The sequence below is a fragment of the Myxine glutinosa genome, chromosome 7 (assembly GCF_964187855.1).
Source record: "Myxine glutinosa chromosome 7, kmMyxGlut1.1, whole genome shotgun sequence".
NCBI lineage: Eukaryota > Metazoa > Chordata > Myxini > Myxiniformes > Myxinidae > Myxine > Myxine glutinosa.
This window is the reverse complement of record NC_136267.1, coordinates 41777715-41800160: the sequence shown is the minus strand read 5'-3', so window position 1 is coordinate 41800160 and position 22446 is coordinate 41777715. Positions and strand designations below refer to the sequence as shown.

General features: G+C 42.3%; 1 protein-coding gene across 1 annotated transcript in view; it reads right to left on the bottom strand.

Moving 5' to 3' along the window:
* Positions 1–22446, bottom strand: part of DHRS9 (dehydrogenase/reductase 9) — a 42598-nt gene that overhangs the window by 19372 nt on the left and 780 nt on the right. Inside the window, exon 2 of the mRNA XM_068122177.2 lies at positions 17237–17560. Coding sequence (XP_067978278.2) covers positions 17237–17558 — 322 coding nt within the window. The 5' untranslated portion in view covers positions 17559–17560. The remainder of the gene's footprint in view (positions 1–17236; positions 17561–22446) is intronic.

Here is a 22446-nt window from a genome sequence, read left to right as displayed (position 1 = left end):
TTACACACCCAGGTACACTCATTCCACTCACAGACTTGGTCACACACCTGACCACCGAACACCTTGGCACACATTCGTCGCTCGCACACCTCACCAACACACCTCTTCGCGCCCCCTCCTCGGTCACCTCCTCTGTGACGATCACAGGTGTGCTCTCACTCGCACACCCAACCACGTGCCTCACTACCAATTCCAGCGTGCATTCCCACACGCTCTACCATTCCAGGTGTGCTTCCTTTCTCACCTGTCACAACCAACTCACGCTCCGTGTCACTCTTACTACTCTCACCTCCACTCTTGACAGCGCACTCACCCTTACTCTCGACAGCGCACTCTTTCCTCATGCACCCGTCCGTTACACACCTTTCTCGCGCACACTCTCCCGTTACACCCTCTGTAACACTCACCACAGGTGTACACTCTTCCTTACTTTTGACAGCGCACTCTTTCCCCATGCACCCGTCCGTTACACACCTTGCTCGCGCATCCTCTCCCGTTACATCCTCTGTAACACTCACCACAGGCATGCATTCTTCCGTTACATCCTCTGTAACACTCCTCACTACGCGCTTCCATGTGCTCCCTCGCACACGCGCTACGACCGACTCACTCTCGACAGCACCCTCACTCCTTGGCGCGCACTTTTTCCTCACACACCCCAGAGTCGGACTTTCTCGCACACCTCCTTTTTCGCACACCAGACCTGTCGCACACTTCACCAACGGCCTCTCACGAACACCCGGGTCCATCTCGACCCCCAAGCTTATTAAATCACCTGGCGCATCATACGCACGACCATATTGGTCACCACTTACACCGGGTCCTCTTTCTCTTCGCTTCTCCTCCATCACCTGCGAATCCCTCATCCGGTTAATGAGCACATCATCACGATCCGAACACAGACTTTGGACCAATTCTTTTACTTCCTCTTTGATCTCTTTCTTATCCCCTCTCCGTCGCTTCTTAATTTCGCTTACCCCTTCTTCCACTTCTTCTAATTTCTGCTTCACCTCTTTTATTTCCCGGTGCGTCTCCTCAAGCTCGTCCTCTAAGGCCACCTTGACCGTTTCTATGTGCGTCCTCACCTGCCGGTCCTTCGTCTCCATTACCTCTGTCACCTCGTTGTCAGTCCCTCACGTACCATCTGACATTGCCTCTGTGTCGCTATCAAGTCCTTTTTTATGTCGTTTTGTGTCGCGTTTAACCCTCCTAATACCGCAGTGTTCCTTTGAACCTGCTCCGTTAGTTCTTTTTGTCCCTCCGTCAGCTGTTCCACTCCCAGTGTCAACTCCTCTATACCACCTTGCAATCTTACAGTCCCCTTTCTCACCTCCTTCTCCATGCACTCCTCACAGTGCCTCACCTCCTCGCGCACTCCTCCGACCTCCTCACTCACACCTCTTCTGATCTCCTCTCCCATCACTTGCATCTCCTGCCCAGATGCCACCCTCATCTGCTCCATTTCCTCCCTGTGAGCATCCAATTTAGTTTCTACCCCCATTCTGACCCCCTCTATCTGCTGCCCCATTTGTTTAACTTCCCTTTCCGCTTGGTCCCTCATGTCCCTCAATTTGCCTTCCATACTGTTTTCTAACCCCTCTAACCCCTCTTTCATCCCTTCCATTTGATTCTCTTGAGCGGCCATTCTGTTTTCTACCCCCGTTAACCCATGTTTCACCCCTTCTATTTGATTCTCTTGAGCAGCCATTCTGTTTTCTACCCCCGTTAACCCATGTTTCACCCCTTTGATCCCATTGTCTAACCCCTCAAATTTAGCTTCTAGCCGTTCCCCCAGTTCTCCCATTTTGCCCCCCATTTCTCCCATTTTTCCCCCCATTTCGCCCCCTATGACCCCCAATTGCTCACTCTGAGCCCTTATTTGCTCACTCTGAGCATCCATCCGGTTCCCCATTTCGCTCCCCAATCGCTCACTATCAGCCCTCATTACCCCCATTTGCTCACTCTGAGCCTCTATACTGTTTTTCAAACCTCCAATTTGGTCTCCCATTTGTCACATAAGGGCCCTCATTTGCAGGAAAAAAAGGTTCGAATCCACCAGCGGCGCTGCTACGGTCGCGGGCGCAGTCGCCGTAGCCATGTGCGAGGCGCCATTTTGCGCGCCCGTAACCTCGTGCGCGAGGACGCCATTTTGCGAACCTGCCGCCCTCACTGCTTCGCTCTCCTCATGTCCCTCAATTTGGTCCTGGATCGACCCTGCCTCACTCTCCTCTACCGGAACCCAGCCGTCTTGATCTCCCATAGCGCGACTTTCAAAATTCGGGTTTTTTGTAAAACAAAATCAAATTTCGGTGACTTGTAATTTTGAGCGCGTTAAGCACGCTTCGGGTCCGTATTTCACTCCCGACACCAATTGTTACGGACGCGGTTTAGATGTTATTTACCGAGCGGTGGTATTGCCGCGACCTAACAGTTCCCCCGATTCTTCCCCAACTCACCCGATCCACCCAGACGTTGACCAAATCGCGCTATGCCAAATCAATGATGGAAAGGACACGACGACTGGGATAGATGAAACGACGCAAGGGGTACAGTTCTCAAGACCTCCGGAGGAGGATATAATTACAGTGGTGGAGAAAAGGGGGTAGATTACACGGCAGAGTGAGGTAAAAGACACAGAAGAGATGGGCACTTAAATACAATCTTATCTATTCCCGGACAGACCACAGACAAACGGAACAAGGCTGACTTACACAGGGATTGATGGCAGGGAGGGACAGGTAGTTCGATGGCACAAGGTGCACCTTGGCTCGGGGACAGGATAAAGCACGGTCCAGTCCAGAAGATGCGGGGAGGCCTCACAGCGCTCGGAGGGTACGTCTTGCTTGCTCCAAGCTCAGCGCGCATCTGACGTCACCTCCCTCTTCCTGCGCATGCTCAGCGGGGAATGACACGCCCTCGGCTGGTTGGCTCCGCCCCACTGGGGCCGGTCCGCCGCTTCCATTGGGTGCGGGGGTTACCGGGCTCCGCCCTTGACGAGGAGCTGACAGGGAGCCCCTATTTGGTAACCCCGTCGAGCACATGTTCGATGGCGGCTCGTTGGGGAGGCCTGGTGCCCTCCCAACACCCCCTACCAACCAAGCCGGAGTGAGGACGCGCACTTCCCGCGCCCGCCGCTGCCGTTGCTGTTGTTGTTGTTGTTGCTGAACCGTGAGGAAGAGCTGCGGGGAGGTATTGGGAGGTCCTAAACTTCCTAACGGTGCCATACAATCACATTCTGGTGCAACTAAGGGTCAGAATTAATGGAAACGAGTCCTTAACTGACATAGACTAAGAATAACTAGCAAGATGTCCTATAGTTGTCTTACATGAGATGCGGTGAACCTGGGCACGACATTTAATGGGGGAAATAGGGGGAGGTCAGGTCTACAGAGTGTTGTTTACAGAAAATGGGACTAGGGAATGGGGGATTGGGGATAGTTGGGAAGTATTGAGAAAATAGGGGAATATTTACAAGCGGATATGGATGGATGCAAATCCCATATCCGCAACAATATATATATATATATATATATATATATATATATATATATATATATATATATATATATATATATATATATATATATATATATAATCGTTAGATTAAATAAGACGCGGACGTAGCTTCAGGACTTGGGGCTGACTCAGAAGAAGACCTTTGTTGGTCGAAAGCTTGTCGACAATTAAAGATCGACGTCCTGAAGCTACGTCCGCGTCTTATTTAATCTAACGATTATATATTCAATACAAATGAGACGCCCTGCTCGTACTTTGGAGTTTCTACTATTTCTTACAGTTATATATATATATACTAGCGGGGTCACCCGTGGGAATCCCACGGGCATGGATGTGTGTGACATTTCGACATATTGAGTTATATGCTGCACATTCATTTTTACAAAATGGTTACTGGCAAGTCATCAGATCCAGAAATGGTGTGAATTTAGTTATTTCACATAATATGTGACCCCTCACTCCTCTCCACCTGACACTCTCCTGTCTCCACCTGACACTCTCCTCTCTCCACCTAGCACTCCTCTCCTCTCCAAACCCTCACATCCCTCTCCTTTCCAATCCCTCACCTCTCCAATCCCTCACACTCCTCTCCTCTCCAATCCTTCACACGCCTCTCCAATCGCGCCTCACACTCCTCTCCAATCGCGCCTCACACTCCTCTCCAATCGCGCCTCACACTCCTCTCCAATCGTGCCTCACACTCCTCTCCAATCGTGCCTCACACTCCCCTCCAATCACTCCTCTCCAATCGTGCCTCACACTCCTCTCCAATCACGCCTCACACTCCTCTCCAATCGTGCCTCACACTCCTCTCCAATCGCGCCTCACACTCCTCTCCAATCGCGCCTCACTCGCCTCTCCAATCGGCTTTCCCCGTCTCGTTTCTCTCCTTTTTCTCCCGTCTCGTTCTTTTTCTTGCTCCAAATCGGCCCGTCGGAATCGGAAATCGGCCCGTCTTGCTTTTGTGCTTGTGCGTAAATAAATTGTGTTCATGACACCATTTCTGGTGTTGGGCTAGCGGCTAGGGTGCCGGCTTAGGATCCTGGGTTCGAATCTCGGTCGATCGCCGAATTAATGCCAGGGGGGTTGACTCAGCTGTCATCCTTCCGAGGTCGGCTAATTGAGTACCAGTTCACTGGTAATTCCCTGTTTGTCGTTGAAGGCGGCAAAAGGGTTGGCGTCAGGAAGGGCATCCGGCCGTAAAACATTGCTTCAAAAAGGGGACAAAAAAACAACAACTACCACGGTCCCCGAAAAGGCCAACCCCCGCTTTGCGGGGAAAAATGGCCTCTAAACGGTGGTTTTTACACCATTTCTGGATCTGATGACTTGCCAGTAACCATTTTGTAAAAATGAATGTGCAGCATCTAACTCAATATGTCGAAATGTCACACACATCCATGCCCGTGGGATTCCCACGGATGACCCCGCAAGTTTGCATTGACGTTCGTCGATGGACTCGTTCGCCCGTCTCATTCGTTTTCTTGCTGCATCCTGTTCAAGTCTGCGTTCTTCATCGATCGTCTCATTCATTTTGGAAATAGAAGTTTCCACGCAGCGCATGAATTGTCACGATCCTCAGAGGAATTTGTCTCGTAATCATCAAATGATAAATGGCAAGTAAATTATATTGTGGAAAATTAAAGATTTCAAATAAACCTATTTAAAGTGTATTCGCACATAACTAATTTTAAAAAACGAAGAGAAATATCTCTCGGTAATTTCCTGAAACATATTTTACTTCCGGCTAATATGTTGAATTAAATAAAAACGAAGAAATATATGTCGGCATCATTGTTGACGTTTTTGTGACGACTGTCATCAAACGAAAAAGTAATATATCTTAACGGAAAAGCAAAAGCGAATTTTTAATATATATCGACACGCTGCCGTCGGTGTCATGTTGGGCGGTGTATGATACACCATGACGCGATTTTTAAAAATATATCTCTGCATTTTCCCGCGTGTGTGGAATGTTCTCAATTATTGCTGACACCGAGTCCAAAACCATCGATAAAAATGAAATCATATGGTGAGTTAGATTGGAGATAAAGGCGTGAGAGAGACTCAATGGCCTTGAAGTTGAAGTTACAGGCGTTTGAGAATGCATTTCGTTCTATAAACGGCAACTTTCATTGGATTTCCTTCCCGTTTTTTTTCAACCGAGTCGAAAACTATGTTAGCGACTGTGAAAAATGAAATGATATATCGAATTTTTAATATGTATCGACACGTTGCCGTCGGTGTCATGTTAGGCGGTGTATGATACACCATGACGCGATTTTAAAAAATATATCTGCATTTTTCCCGCGTGTGTGGAATGTTCTCAATTATTGCTGACACCGACTCTAAAACCATCGATAAAAATGAAATCATATGGTGAGTTAGATTGGAGATAAAGGCGTGAGAGAGACTCAATGGCCTTGAAGTTACAGGCATTTGAGAATTCATTTCGTTCTATAAACGGCAACTTCATCGGATTTTCTTCTCGTTTTTTTTCAACCGAGTCTAAAACTATGTTAGCGACTGTGAAAAATGAAATGATATATCGAATTTAAAATAGATATCGACACATTGCCGTCGGTGTCATGTTGGGCGGTGTATGATACACCATGACGCGATTTTAAAAATATATCTCTGCATTTTCCCGCGTGTGTGGAATGTTTGTGGAAATTAAAGATTTCAAATAAACCTATTTAAAGTGTATGCGCACATAACTAATAAAAAAAACGAAGAAATATCTCTCGGTAATTTCCTGAAACATATTTTACTTCCGGCTAATATGTTGAATGAAATAAAAACGAAGAAATATATGTCGGCATCATTGTTGACGTTTTTGTGACGACTATCATCAAACGAAATAGTAATATATCATAACGGAAAAGCAAAAGCGAATTTTTAATATATATCGACACATTGCCGGCGGTGTCATGTTGGGCGGTGTATGATACACCATGACGCGATTTAAAAAATATATCTCTGCATTTTCCCGCGTGTGTGGATTGTTCTCAATTATTGCTGACACCGAGTCCAAAACCATCGATAAAAATGAAATCATATGGTGAGTTAGATTGGAGATAAAGGCGTGAGAGAGACTCAATGGCCTTGAAGTTGAAGTTACAGGCGTTTGAGAATGCATTTCGTTCTAATAAACGGCAACTTTCATTGGATTTCCTTCCCGTTTTTTTTCAACCGAGTCGAAAACTATGTTAGCGACTGTGAAAAATGAAATGATATATCGAATTTTTAATATGTATCGACACGTTGCCGTCGGTGTCATGTTAGGCGGTGTATGATACACCATGACGCGATTTTAAAAAATATATCTGCATTTTCCCGCGTGTGTGGAATGTTCTCAATTATTGCTGACACCGACTCTAAAACCATCGATAAAAATGAAATCATATGGTGAGTTAGATTGGAGATAAAGGCGTGAGAGAGACTCAATGGCCTTGAAGTTACAGGCATTTGAGAATTCATTTCGTTCTATAAACGGCAACTTTCATCGGATTTTCTTCTCGTTTTTTTTCAACCGAGTCTAAAACTATGTTAGCGACTGTGAAAAATGAAATGATATATCGAATTTAAAATAGATATCGACACATTGCCGTCGGTGTCATGTTGGGCGGTGTATGATACACCATGACGCGATTTTAAAAAATATATCTCTGCATTTTCCCGCGTGTGTGGAATGTTTGTGGAAAATTAAAGATTTCAAATAAACCTATTTAAAGTGTATGCGCACATAACTAATAAAAAAAACGAAGAAATATCTCTCGGTAATTTCCTGAAACATATTTTACTTCCGGCTAATATGTTGAATGAAATAAAAACGAAGAAATATATGTCGGCATCATTGTTGACGTTTTTGTGACGACTATCATCAAACGAAATAGTAATATATCATAACGGAAAAGCAAAAGCGAATTTTTAATATATATCGACACATTGCCGGCGGTGTCATGTTGGGCGGTGTATGATACACCATGACGCGATTTTAAAAAATATATCTCTGCATTTTCCCGCGTGTGTGGATTGTTCTCAATTATTGCTGACACCGAGTCTAAAAGTAAAACCATCGATAAAAATGAAATCATATGGTGAGTTAGATTGGAGATAAAGGCGTGAGAGAGACTCAATGGCCTTGAAGTTACAGGCCTTTGAGAATTCATTTCGTTCTATAAACGGCAACTTTCATCGGATTTTCTTCCCGTTTTTTTTCAACCGAGTCTAAAACTATGTTAGCGACTGTGAAAAATGAAATGATTTATCGAATTTGATTTGTGAAATAAAACTGGGGGAGAGCAAGACACCACGGGCCTACAAAACAGGACTCAAAGCTATGCGAGTTAATAAAATGGTGGATATTTGTTTATAGCCACTCCCAGAATGGGTGGAGCTATAGGTGGAGCTACTCTGCAAACCGAGTAAGCCACACCCCGGACAGACACCCAACAGATAGACAGACAGACAGAATCATCGACGGCTATTATAATATAGATATATATATATATATATATATATATATATATATATATATATATATATATATATATATATATATATGTATGTATATATATATATATATATATATATATATATATATATATATATATATATATATATATATATATATATCTCTATATATATATATATAAAGGAGTGTCTGTGTGTGTGTGTGTGTGTGTGTGTGTGTGTGTGTGTGTGTGTGTGTGTGTGTGTGTGTGTGTGTGTGTGTGTGTGTGTATGTATGTGTGTGTGTGTCTGTCTGTCTGGATGTCCGCTTATAACTCAAGAACTACACATCGGAGAAAAGTTTTAGACACAGATTCGGAATCAGCATAACATTCCGGTGGTTATAGGCTACTTTTTATTTTAATATCAATGGTTTAAAAACCGGGCCAGCTGCAATTCCATGGTGTAGTTTGTGGCGGCGCTATTGCCCCTTTCCGATCCCATGACGCATTGCGGTTCCGATTCGCGATAAGGTCGATGCGCTATCACGGACACTTTTCCACCTTTTCCATACCTTTTAATCAGATTTATCTTATCGTCCATCGTAACCACATTACTCTTGGAAACACTAGCATTATCCTTCTTCGGACCCATGGCTAACACAGACACAGTAAAGGAATACTGTACGTCGCCTCTGTTTTGAATGAGAATCAGCGGTTGCGCGTAGGTACAGTATACTGTACGTACATATTTGTATATTTTTAATGTGCTTTTTATTGTATTTTAAATTGTTTTTTAGCTTCTTTTATTGTTAATTTATGTACTATTTTATTTATTTTAAATATATTTTTAAGGAAAACAAATGTTTTCACGTCCGTAGGAGTGACATAATGTCGCACATAATGACGTTTGCTGCCCGGTCATGAAAGAAATTATGATTCTCTTGCCAAAGTGATATGCAGATCAGGCAGTAAACCTCCCAACTGAGTTTCTCAACAGTCGTCAGCCTCAAGGACTCCCAACACACAGGTTGATTCTCAAGGTGGGAGCACCAATCATGCTTCTAAGGAATCTTGGTCCACCAAAGCTGTGTAATGGAACACGATTGACAATCCAGCAAATGATGCCGCATGTCCTAGAGGCAACCATCCTCTCAGGACAATACAGAGGAGAGAAAGTATTCATTCCAAGGATACCACTTATTCCACCTGACCTTCCATTCTCCTTCAAGAGGATTCAGTTCCCCATCAAGCTATGTTTTGCTATGTCCATCAACAGGGCGCAGGGGCAATCAATGAAGGTTGGAGGCCTGAACTTCACAGAACAAGCGTTTGCCCATGGCCAGCTGTACGTGGGCTGCTCAAGGGTTGGAAAACCAAGCAATCTTTATGTCTTAGCACCAAGTAAGAAAACCAGAAATGTTGTATACCCAGAAGTTTTGAGAAATTCAAAATTGAAAAAACGTCATGGAGGAAATGTACTGTGATATTGCTCTAAAATATACATGTTCTTTTCATCATATATTTGTATTATTCTTATTCAACCCGGGCGAAGCCGGGTACCTCAGCTAGAGGTACCCGGCGCTGAATCTTTTTTGTAGGCTTCCCCAGATCTGTGCCTCGACACAATCCTGTCTCTGAGCTCTGCAGGTAGTTCATATATCAATCTGATATGCATTGTCAATCTCTCTCAATCTCTCTCAGTCTCTGATATGCATTGTCAGCTGTGAGACCTTATATAGACAGGTGTGTGCCTTTCCAAATCATGTCCAATCAATTGAATTTACCACAGGTGGACTCCAATCAAGGTGAAGAAACATCTCAAAGATGATCAAGAGAAATGGGAGGCACCTGAGCTAAATTTCAAGTGTCATAGCAAGGGGTCTGAATACTTATGTCAATGTGATATTTCAGTTTTTTCTTTTTAATAAATTTTCAAAACTTTCTAAAAGCCTGTTTTGTCTTTGTCATTATGGGGTATTGAGTGTAGATTGATGAGGGAAAAAATGAATTTAAACGATTTCAGCATAAGGCTGCACCATAACAAAATGTGAAAAAAGTGAAGGGGTCTGAATACTTTCTGAATGCACTGTACATATATATATATATATATATATATATATATATATATATATATATATATATATATATATATATATATATATATATATATTATATATAATATATATATATATATATATATATATATATATATATATATACATACATAGATATAATCACCGGCAGAGTTTGGGGGGTCTAGGGGGGATAATTCCCCAACCATAATTTTTTTTCCAGTAGTTTACAATTAAGATAAAAACCCCGTATTTAAACGTGAGTAACAATAAATGAACGTAAACTGTATTTGTGATTTCACATGCACTGTAACTGTACTAACAAACGGTAATTTTGGAAGTCAGACCTAGCTACCCATTATTAATACTAGCATTACTCGGATCGCGGTTGTTTTGCAGGGGTAGGCATCTTTGACCATGTCTGCTTTCTCAGAGAGTGAGGGGTGGCGGGAATGGTGGGTGGCGGATCATCTCGTGTTTTGCTTTGCTTACAAGATCCGGAGAGTGCTATAATAAACTTTACAAATGCTTGTTTTAACTGAGGATAATAATGACTCCATGTGAGTTGTGAGTGACTCACACTCACACTCCATGTGCGTTGATGTGCTCTCATGATTTACACCAATCATAATAGAAACATTTCATTTGTAATAATGGTGATATTATTTATTTATGATCTAAAAAGGTCCAAGTGGTCTAAAACTCTCAATGGTGAAGGGTCCAAGCTGGCCTAATGGGACTAAAGCGTCTTACGGGTCTTAAATGGTCTTCGGGGTGTTTTTGGTCTTTGGGACATTTTTGGTCTTTGGGGTAATTTGGGTCTTCAAGGTCATGATTTAGTGTAGATTGATGTGTAGATTGCACAACGGACATGATGTCATCGCTCATGCACAACAGACATGGACCAAAATCTAATCGCTTGTTCTTGTCACTTACCCAACTCATCCACCAAGTTTTGCCATTAGTCGTCCACAACGTTTTGAAGTATTGTGCTCCATCTCTCAATGGTGAACAATCACTTAAAAATAATTTTGTCCTCGTCACAAACCCAACCTCTCCACCAAATTTCGTTCAAATCCGTCCACAACCTTTTGAGATATCCTGTTCCCAAAAAAAAACAAAAAAAAAAAACATGAAGACGTCATGCAGAGCACGATACTTGCAAAATACTCCCCCCATCCCCTCCCCAAGAAAAAATATTCTATTGATACAGCAAATTGTCCATTTCATCAAGATTAAAATTGACAATAATGATCAAAGCTCGGGTCAATAGGAAGAAAATTGGAGATTTTTCAGATGAAAAATGATAATTTTGGAAGGTTGACCTTGAGTTGACCTTTGCCCTTTTGACATCCAAAAATAGTTTGTTTCCCTATTTAGTGACTCAATGTGCAAATGCTGTTCAATTTTCAAGTCAATTCTATGAAAATTGAGGATTTTAGAAATATGGCCTATGTTGACCTTTTGGCCTATGGTGACCTCAAAAATACTTGGTGGTTGAATTCAGTAACCAGATGTGCAACTCCTCTTCAAATTTCAAGTCAATTAGATGAAAATTTAGGATTTTAGAAATGTGGCCTATGTTGACCTTTTGGCTTATGTTGACCTCAAATATACTTGGTGGTTGAATTCAGTGACCGGATATGCAAGTCCTCTTCAAATTTCAAGTCAATCAGATGAAAATTGAGGATTTTAGAAATTTGGCCTATGTTGACCTTTTGGCCTATGTTGACCTCAAAAATAAGTGGTGGTTGAATTCAGTGACCAATTATGCAACTCCTCTTCAAAGTTCAATCAATCGGATGAAAATTTAGGATTTTAGAAATTTGGCCTATGTTGACCGTTTGGCCTATGTTGACCTCAAATATACTTGGTGGATGAATTCAGTCACCAGATATGCAAGTCCTCTTCAAATTTCAAGTCAATCAGATGAAAATTGAGGATTTTAGAAATGTGGCCCATGTTGACCTTTTGGCCGATGTTGACCGCAAATATACTTGGTGGTTGAATTCAGTGACCGGATATGCAACTCCTCTTCAAATTTCAAGTCAATTGGATGAAAATTTAGGATTTTAGAAATTTGGCCTATGTTGACCTTTTGGCCTATGGTGACCTCAAAAATACTTGGTGGTTGAATTCAGTGACCAGATATGCAAGTCCTCTTCAAATTTCAAGTCAATTAGATGAAAATTTAGGATTTTAGAAATGTGGCCTATGTTGACCTTTTGGCCTATGTTGACCTCAAGAACACTTGGCGGTTGAATTCAGTGACCAGATATGCAAGTCCTCTTCAAATTTCAAGTCAATTAGATGAAAATTTTGGATTTTAGAAATTTGGCCTATGTTGACCTTTTGGCCTATGTTGACCTCAAATATACTTGGTGGTTGAATTCAGTGACCAGATATGCAAGTCCTCTTCAAATTTCAAGTCAATTGGATAAAAATTGAGGATTTTAGAAATTTGGCCTATGTTGACCTTTTGGCCTATGTTGACCTCAAGAACACTTGGCGGTTGAATTGAGTGACCAGATATGCAAGTGCTCTTCAAATTACAAGTCAATCGGATGAAAATTGAGGATTTTAGAAATTTAGCAAAGTTGGTGACCTTTGGCCTATGTTGACCTTTTGACCTATTGACCCCAAAAACAATAGGCTTCTTGCTTTTGACCAACTCTACCATTTGGTGAAGTTTCGTGAAGATCGGTTGAAAATTGTGACCTGTAGGCCGGTGACAAACAAACAGACAAACAGACAGACAAACAAGAGGACGTCATGCGTTGCACGATACTTGCAAAATCCACCCTCCCCTAAAAGTTTTCCAATGATACATGATGGCCTATGTTGACCTTTTGGCCTATGGTGACCTCAAAAATACTTGGTGGTTGAATTCAGTAACCAGATATGCAAGTCCTCTTCAAATTTCACATCAATTAGATGAAAATTTAGGATTTTAGAAATGTGGCCTATGTTGACCTTCCGATGTTGACCTCAAATATACTAGGTGGTTGAATTCAGTGACGAGATATGCAAGTCCTCTTCAAATTTCAAGTCAATCGGATGAAAATTGAGGATTTTAGAAATTTGGCCTATGTTGACCATTTGGCCTATGTTGACCTTTTGGCCTATGTTGACATCAAATATAGTTTGTGGTTGAATTCAGTGACCAGATATGCAAGTCCTCTTCAAATTTCAAGTCAATTGGATGAAAATTGAGGATTTTAGAAATTTGGCCTATCTTGACCTTTTGGCCTATGTTGACCTCAAAGGTACTTGGTGGTTGAATTCAGTGACCAGATATGCAAGTCGTCTTCAGATTTCAAGTCAATTGGATGAAAATTGAGGATTTTAGAAATTTGGCCTATGTTGACCTTTTGGCCTATGTTCACCTAAAATATAATTTGTGGTTGAATTCAGTGACGAGATATGCACGTCCTTTTCAAATTTCAAGTCAATTGGATGAAATTTGAGGATTTTAGAAATTTGGCCTATGTTGACCATTTGGCCTATATTGACCTCAAGAATAGTTGGTGGTTGAATTCAGTGACCAGATGTGCAAGTCCTCTCCAAATTTCAAGTCAATTGGATGAAAATTGAGGATTTTAGAAATTTGGCCTATGTTGACCATTTGGCCGATGTTGACTTCAAAAATTCTTGGTGGTTGAATTCAATGACCAGATATGCAAGTGGTCTTAAAATTTCAAGTCAATCGGATGAAAATTGAGGATTTTAGAAATTTAGCAAAGTTGGTGACCTTTGGTCTATGTTGACCTTTTGACCTATTGACCCCAAAAACAATAGGCTTCTGGCATTTGACCAACTCTACCACTTGGTGAAGTTTGGTGAAGATCGGTTGAAAATTGTGACCTGTAGGCCGGTGACAAACTAACAGAGTCACAAACACAACCGACCAATATACTTGAAAAATCTTCGATTTTGCAAGTAACAAGAAGACGTCATGCGTAGCACGATACTTGCAAAATCCGCCCTCCCCCAAAAGTTTTCCAATGATACATGATGGCCTATGTTGACCTTTTGGCCTATGGTGACCTCAAAAATACTTGGTGTTGAATTCAGTAACCAGATATGCAAGTCCTCTTCAAATTTCACATCAATTAGATGAAAATTTAGGATTTTAGAAATGTGGCCTATGTTGACCTTCCGATGTTAACCTCAAATATACTAGGTGGTTGAATTCAGTGACGAGATATGCAAGTCCTCTTCAAATTTCAAGTCAATCGGATGAAAATTGAGGATTTTAGAAATTTGGCCTATGTTGACCATTTGGCCTATGTTGACCTTTTGGCCTATGTTGACATCAAATATAGTTTGTGGTTGAATTCAGTGACCAGATATGCAAGTCCTCTTCAAATTTCAAGTCAATTGGATGAAAATTGAAGATTTTAGAAATTTGGCCTATGTTGACCTTTTGGCCTATGTTGACCTCAAGGGTACTTGGTGGTTGAATTCAGTGACCAGATATGCAAGTCGTCTTCAAATTTCAAGTCAATTGGATGAAAATTGAGGATTTTAGAAATTTGGCCTATGTTGACCTTTTGGCCTATGTTCACCTAAAATATAATTTGTGGTTGAATTCAGTGACGAGATATGCACGTCCTTTTCAAATTTCAAGTCAATTGGATGAAATTTGAGGATTTTAGAAATTTGGCCTATGTTGACCATTTGGCCTATGTTGACCTCAAGAATAGTTGGTGGTTGAATTCAGTGACCAGATGTGCAAGTCCTCTCCAAATTTCAAGTCAATTGGATGAAAATTGGGGATTTTAGAAATTTGGCCTATGTTGACCATTTGGCCAATGTTGACTTCAAAAATTCTTGGTGGTTGAATTCAATGACCAGATATGCAAGTGGTCTTCAAATTTCAAGTCAATCGGATGAAAATTGAGGATTTTAGAAATTTAGCAAAGTTGGTGACCTTTGGCCTATGTTGACCTTTTGACCTATTGACCCCAAAAACAATAAGTTTCTGGCATTTGACCAACTCTACCACTTGGTGAAGTTTGGTGAAGATCGGTTGAAAATTGTGACCTGTAGGCCGGTGACAAACTAACAGAGTCACAAACACAACCGACCAATATACTTGAAAAATCTTCGATTTTGCAAGTAACAAGAAGGCGTCATGCGGAGCACGACACTTGCAAAATATGCCCCCCCCCCCCCCCCCACCCCCATCCCCAAGAAAAAAAATTCCATTGATACAGCAAATTGTCCATTTCATCAAGATTAAAATTGACAATGTTGATCAAAGCTCGGGTCAATAAGAAGGATAATTTACGATTTTTCAGATGAAAATGATGATTTTGGAAGGTTGACCTTGAGTTGACCTTTGACCTCAAAAATAGTTGGTTTCCCTATTTAGTGACTCAGTGTGCAAATGCTGTTCAATTTTCAAGTCAATCGGATGAAAATTGACGGATTTTTTCAGATAAAAAGTGATGATTTTGGAAGTTTGACCTTGAGTTGACCTTTGACCTAAAAAAATAGTATGTTTCCCAATTTAGTGACTCGATATGCAAATGCTGTTCAATTTTCAAGTCAATCGGTTGAGAATTGACGGCTTCTTAGATGAAAATTGATGATTTTTTAAATTTGACCTTAAGTTGACCTTTGACCTCAAAACTAGTTCATTTTCCAATTTAGTGACTTGATATACAAATGCTATTCAATTTTCAAGTCAATAGGATTTAAAATGGCGATTTTAGAAATTTGACCTCCAGATGACCTTTGACCTCAAAATCAATAAGCTTCTCAATTTGGACGACTTATACAACTTGGTGAAGTTTCGTGACGGTCGGTTTAGAATTGTGACCTGTAGGCCGGTGACAAACAGACAGAACCACAAACGGAACCGACCAATATAATTGAAAAATCTTCGATTTTGCAAGTAATAAACAAGAAGACGTCATGCGTAGCACGATACTTGCAAAATCCGCCCCCCCCCCCCCCCCCAAAGTTTTCCATTGATACAGCAAATTGTCCATTTCATGAAGATTAAAATTTACAATCTTGATCAAAGCTCGGGTCAACAGGATGAAAATTGACCATTTTTCAGATGAAAAATGATGATTTTGGAAGGTTGACCTTGAGTTGACCTTTGACCTTTTTACCTCAAAACCAATTAGTTTCCCTATTTAGTGACTCAATGTGCAAATGCTGTTCAATTTTCAAGTCAATCGGATGAAAATTGAGGATATTAAAAATTTGGGCTATGTTGACCTTTTGGCATGTGTTTATCTAAAATATAATATGTGGTTGAATTCAGTGACCAGATATGCAAGTCCTTTTAAAATTTCAAGTCAATTGGATGAGAATTGAGGATTTTAGAAATTTGGTCTATGTTGACCTTTTGGCCTATGTTGACCTGAAGAATACTTGGTGGTTGAATTCAGTGACCAAATATGCAAGTCCTCTTCAAATTTCAAGTCAATTGGATGAAAATTGAGGATTTTAGAAATTTGGCCTATGTTGACCATTTGGCCTATGTTGACCTCAAAAATACTTGGTGGTTGAATTCAGTGACCAGATATGCAAGTGGTCTTCAAATTTCAAGTCAATCGGATGAAAATTGAGGATTTTAGAAGTTTAGCAAATTTGGTGACCTTTGGCCTATGTTGACCTTTTGACCTATTGACCCCAAAAACAATAGGCTTCTTGCTTTTGACGAACTCTACACCTTGGTGAAGTTTCGTGAAGATCGGTTGAAAATTGTGACCTGTAGGCCGGTGACAAATAAACAGACAAACAAACAGACAGACAAACAGACAGACAAACAGACAGAACCACAAACACAACCGACCAATATACTTGAAAAATCTTGGATTTTGCAAGTAACAAACAAGAAAATTGAGGATTTTAGAAATTCCTCAGTTGCTCCCCAAAAATACTCAGAAGCAAAATGTGGAATTTATGAACAGAAGTGAATGGGACGTGAATGGGACACGCAGTTTAACGTCTGTCCGAGAGATGGCACACACATGGATGAATCACCGTGCCTGTGAAACGCCAGGACACAGTTGATAGCTGGGTCGGGGTTCGAACACAGGCTAGACAGCTTAAAGACGCGTGTGAATACCTCCAGACCATCCTGACAGCCAGGACGTAGTTGGGACTACTTGGCAGTTATTTACCGGCTCGCAAAGACTTGGCACCAACACTAAGGCAACGACAGAGTACCTTTTTCCCCCATTTTCTTTTTCACACTCGCTAGAGCATGGTTCACACTGTTTTGGCAGCTCACGTCCAGCTGCAATGTCTGCAAGCGTGTTGAACAGGACCGAACCAGCCGATGCGCTCCTTGCTGGGTGAGGCATGCTCCGAACACAAGGAAGCCGTGTGCGTCCAATCGCCGGGCGAGCTCGAATCCGAAGCCCGAGTCGCATCCTGTGATGAGTACAAACTTGTCTTCACTACTGAGTACGGCCCTCTCCCGCCAATAGCGCCGGAGTAAAAGTGCACCGGCGCAGAGCACCAGGACGATGCAAGCCGACAGCAGCATCACTGTGAACACGCAGCACACTTTAATTTGCACAAAATATTACTATGAAAAAATCACATCATGTCAATCATCATTATATGAACGACTGGAATTTGAAGACATTTTCACATCCTGAGTATAATGTGCAGTGTGTGCACACGTTGTATCTAAGTTGCGATTTCACTCAAACAGATAGAGCAGAACTTGCAGCACTCATGTTTATTTGCTTTGTGTCATTTGGATTTGGGGATAAAAACCAGTGTGTGGGGGGAGGCCAAGCGCAACAGGGGAAAGAGAGAGGAAGAGGATAAGACAAGACAGAAAGAAAAATCCTGACAAAAGAGGATACGATAGGAAGATAACCGAGGCAAAATCCCACACTCGGTCTGTCTCTCTGTCCAAAGTACCGTTTTGCCAATCTCCTGTTGAGGAAGTTCAGTCACTCAATCTCCTGGGTCTCACTATCAGCCATAGTCTTTCTTGGACAAACCACGTTTCAAACGTGGCCTTCAAAAGCCAGCAGCTGAATGGGCATCCTCCGTCATACAAAGTCCTTCATTGGCACACCTCAATTCCTATCCACCTGCAAGGCCTTCATTTCCAGTATGATTGAGCATCGACTGTTCTCCTCTCTGGGATAGCACCCCTACCTCACACCTAGCTCAGCTTGACAAGATGGAAACCAAGAACTTCAAGAACTAGATGTTATTCAAAGAATACTTACCCTGTGCAGTCAACTTGGTGCGAGCCAACTCTTCTTTTTTGAACGTTTTTTTTTTTTCTTTGATCAAATATGGCTGCCAGACCACGTGAGCGATTACATCATCAATTTATATTCTCCAATATAATTGTTGCATAGATCATGCTCAATAAATTTCAAACAATCTTGTGTCCCAAACCCATCCCTCTCTGTACCCACCGTACCCAGTCGTACCCAGCTGCTCCTGGACTCTGTGTCCTTTCCTCCTGACAAGGTGGAAAAGTTTCTGTCAACCCTCGACTCTGATTCTGCAACTGGTCCTGACGGCATCAGCCCACGGGTCCTAAAATCATGTTCTTCCGCTCTTCCACTCCCTCTTTCTGTTCTCTTCACCCTCTCTTTTGCTCAAGGTCATCTGCCATCTGCTTGGAAATCAGCCAACATCACCGCTTTGCACAAAAAAGGTGCAAAAACAGATCCTAGCAACTACAGACCAATCAGCCTTCTCCCAATTATCAGCAAAGTCATGGAATCCATCATTGCTTCAGATATGAAATCTTTCCTCTTCTCCAATGGCTTGATCTCTGATCATCAATTTGGTTTCAGACCTGGTCACTCTACTCTGGACATGCTGCTTCTGCTTTCTCAACAATGGATGGAGGTCCTCAACGCCAAACAGGAAATTAGAGCTGTCTCCCTTGACATTTCACGTGCCTTCGATACGGTCTGGCACCCTGCTCTGGTATCCATGGAAATCTCCACGCATGGCTGGCGGACTTCCTCTCTGGTCGTAGTCAACGTGTGGCCCTGAATGGGTTTCTCTCATCTCCTCTTCCTGTTCAGGCTGGAGTTCCCCAAGGTAGTGTTCTAGGCCCTGTGCTTTTTCTGGTCTTCATCAATGATCTCTCTGACTCTCTTGAAAATCCTCTCTATCTCTTTGCTGATGACTCTACTCTCTGTCGCTCCATTCCTCATCCCTCAGATCGGCAGTCTGCAGCCTCCTCACTCTCTGCAGACCTGGACAAAATCACAGACTGGGCAAACAAATGGAACATGTCTTTCAATCCTGATAAATCTCACACTCTTACGATGTCTCTCTGAAAAGACCGACTGGACAACCCTCCCATCCACTTTCTGAATAATCCTCTCCAAGAAGTTCTGTCACTCAAGCTTTTGGGTCTCAGTATTCGCCATGATCTTTCCTGGGAAAACCACATTTCAAATCTGGCCTCCAAAGCCAGTCGCCGACTGGGCATCCTCCGTCGTGCGAAGTCCTTCCTTGGCACACCTGAGCTCCTCACCACATACAAGGCTTTCATCCGCAGCTCTATGGAATACTGCTCTCCCCTCTGGTCTGGTGCTCCTGCCTCACACCTAGCTCGTCTTCACGCTGTTGAAACCAAAGCGTTCAGAATCATTGGAATCTCCCGCGATGAAGCTAACTCCAAGGGCCTTTCACTCACTCACCGCAGGCAGGTTGGTGGTCTTTCCGTCTTCTACCGACTCCTCTCTGGCCTTGCCCCCCCAGCTCTCTCTGGGCTCTGTCCCCCAAATATTCCTACAGGTCGCACAAGATCTGCCTGCAACCCTCTTATGGTTAAACTGCCAAAATCAAGACTTTCTGCTCACCTTCACTCCTCCATTCCTCTTTTCTCCCGCCTCTGGAACAAACTCCCTCACTCTCTTCAATCCCACTCCACCCTCCAGGTCTTTAAAACAGCTGTTCACCACCATCTCTTATCCTCCCCCATCCAAAACCTTGATCTTTTCTACCCCCACTAATTTCGGTCCCCTTGTGTTTTATACCTCTCCCCCCCCCCCCCCCCTTCCCACGCATCCGCCCCCCAAGCCCTCTCCCTCCCACACTTCTCCCTGCTCTCAAATGTTGTGGTTGTGTGCTTCCCCTTCTCTCCCCATCTTGTCTTCCGCTCCCTCTTTTTGTATATTTTGTTTGTCTGGTTGATTTGTTTGTGAAATAAATGTTAGCTCTTTCACGAGCCTCGATTCAGTATACAAAAAAAAACAAAAAAAAAACTGATCAGACTAAGCGTTGTCTCTGTCAAATTATGACGTCATAATTACGACACCAATGACATCATCGTTAACACCTATTCCCCATGCGAAGTTCTTTACAATGAGTCACGTTTCAATTTTCCCATTGAGCGGTTTTGGAGATAGAGGTGTAACATTTTTCAGTTTTTCCAAGATGGCACCTGTAGCACGTGACCTATTACATCATAATTATCATTAAAATATTTTACAGGAGGAGGCGCTCCTGCAGTGAAAATTTCGTGTCTATCAGATGAACAGTTGCAGAGAAAAAAATAATAATACTGATTCGATGAAGTGTTATAATTGTCAAATTATGACGTCATAACGAAGACAGGTGACATCATCATTAACATATCTTATTCCCCATGGGGAGTACTTGACAATGAGCCATGTTTCAACTTTTTCCATTGAGCGGTTTGAGAGACATAGAGGTGTAAAGTTTTTTCCAAGATGGCGCCTGTACCACGCAACCTATGACGTCATAATAATCATTAAAATATTCTACAGGAGGAGGCCCTCCTATGGTGAAAATTTCGTGTCAATCGGACCAAGAATTGCAAAGAAAAAAAATTCATACTGATCGAATCAAGCGTTGTACTTGTCGAATTATGACATCATAATGAAGGTACCGATGACATCATCATTAACATATCTTATTCCCCATGAGGAGTTCTTTACAATGAGCAATGTTTCCATTTTTTCCATTGAGTGGATTCAGAGATATGGAGGTGCAACGTTTTTCGATTTTTCCAAGATGGTGCCTGTACCACGTGACCTATGACGTCATAATTATCATTTCAGAAATTCCACAGGAGGAGCCACTCATATTCTGAAAATTTTGTGCTAATCGGACTAACAGTTGCAGAGGGATTTTTTTTTTCATACTCATCATATCAAGCGTTGTACTTGTCAAATTATGACGTCATAATTAAGGTACCGATGGCATCATCATCAACATATCTTATTCCCCATGGGGAGTACTTGACAATGAGCCATGTTTCCATTGAGCGGTTTGGGAGATATAGAGGTGTAACGTTTTTCCAAGATGGCGTCCGTACCAGTGACCTATGCCGTCATAATTATGAATAAAAAAATTCTACAGGCGGAGGCCCTCCTATGGTAAAATTTCATGTCAATCGGACCAACGGTTGCTGAGAAAATGAATTTTTAAAATGCAGACACGTACGGCACACGTACGCAACCGAATGCTTAACCCTGCTTTTCACTTCGCAAACGCAGGGTAACTACAGGGTTCCTTTGCTGGGAGAACCTGCCGGAAGGACAACAGTCTCTACAGCACTTCCAAAATCTAGGCTTTATGGGAGAGTGGCCAGACGGATGCCACTCCTGAGAAAGGGGCACGTGACAGCACAGCCCTCAATGGGCCCACATTCCTCCTCACCTGCCCATTACCTACTTGTGTATTCCAACATTCCTTGCCATTGTTCAAAATTCTTGGTCATACCGTTCTCATATTCTTTTTTGGCTTGCCTCATTATTTTCTAAACGAGCACCTTCACCCCTTCGATGAATTCCCTTACAAGGAACTTCAAACCTTCAACGCAGGAGGAAGCCATCCGGCCCATTGAGCCTGCGCAATGGTTGCCAACCTATGCTTGTTTGTCTGCACTCATTATTAAATCCCGAGCATCGAGCAAGTATAATTTTTAAGTCTTTGGTAGGATTCCTCCGGGGTTTGAACTGCTGACCTTCCAGACTTGGGGAGCAGAGCAACTAACCATTACGTCACAGCGTCTGGTCAAATAACCTGAGTGGAACTCCGATCTTGTTATTTTATAATTAAGTACGTAAATACCTTCTGCTTATCCTTGATAGCACTCCTTACCTCCATGCAAACCACCCTAGTCTCTTGCCTCTAGATTTACACCTCACTGGCATATACTTTGTATCCAACTCATTTATTCCTTGAAAGTTTCCCATCCCTCTGATGTTGAATACCCTCCTCTTCTTCTTCTTCTTTAACGGCCACAATTATTCTCCCCACGTTCTTGTGGGTTTGGCCGGAGGAATCTTGGCCCAGGTCTTTTTCACCAACTGGCTAGCCAGGCCCGCCTGACATTCCACTAAAGTTAGGGCAGGAATTCATCATTTGTTCAGGGTGCCGGCGATAGCTTGCCTACTCTTCACGATGCACAC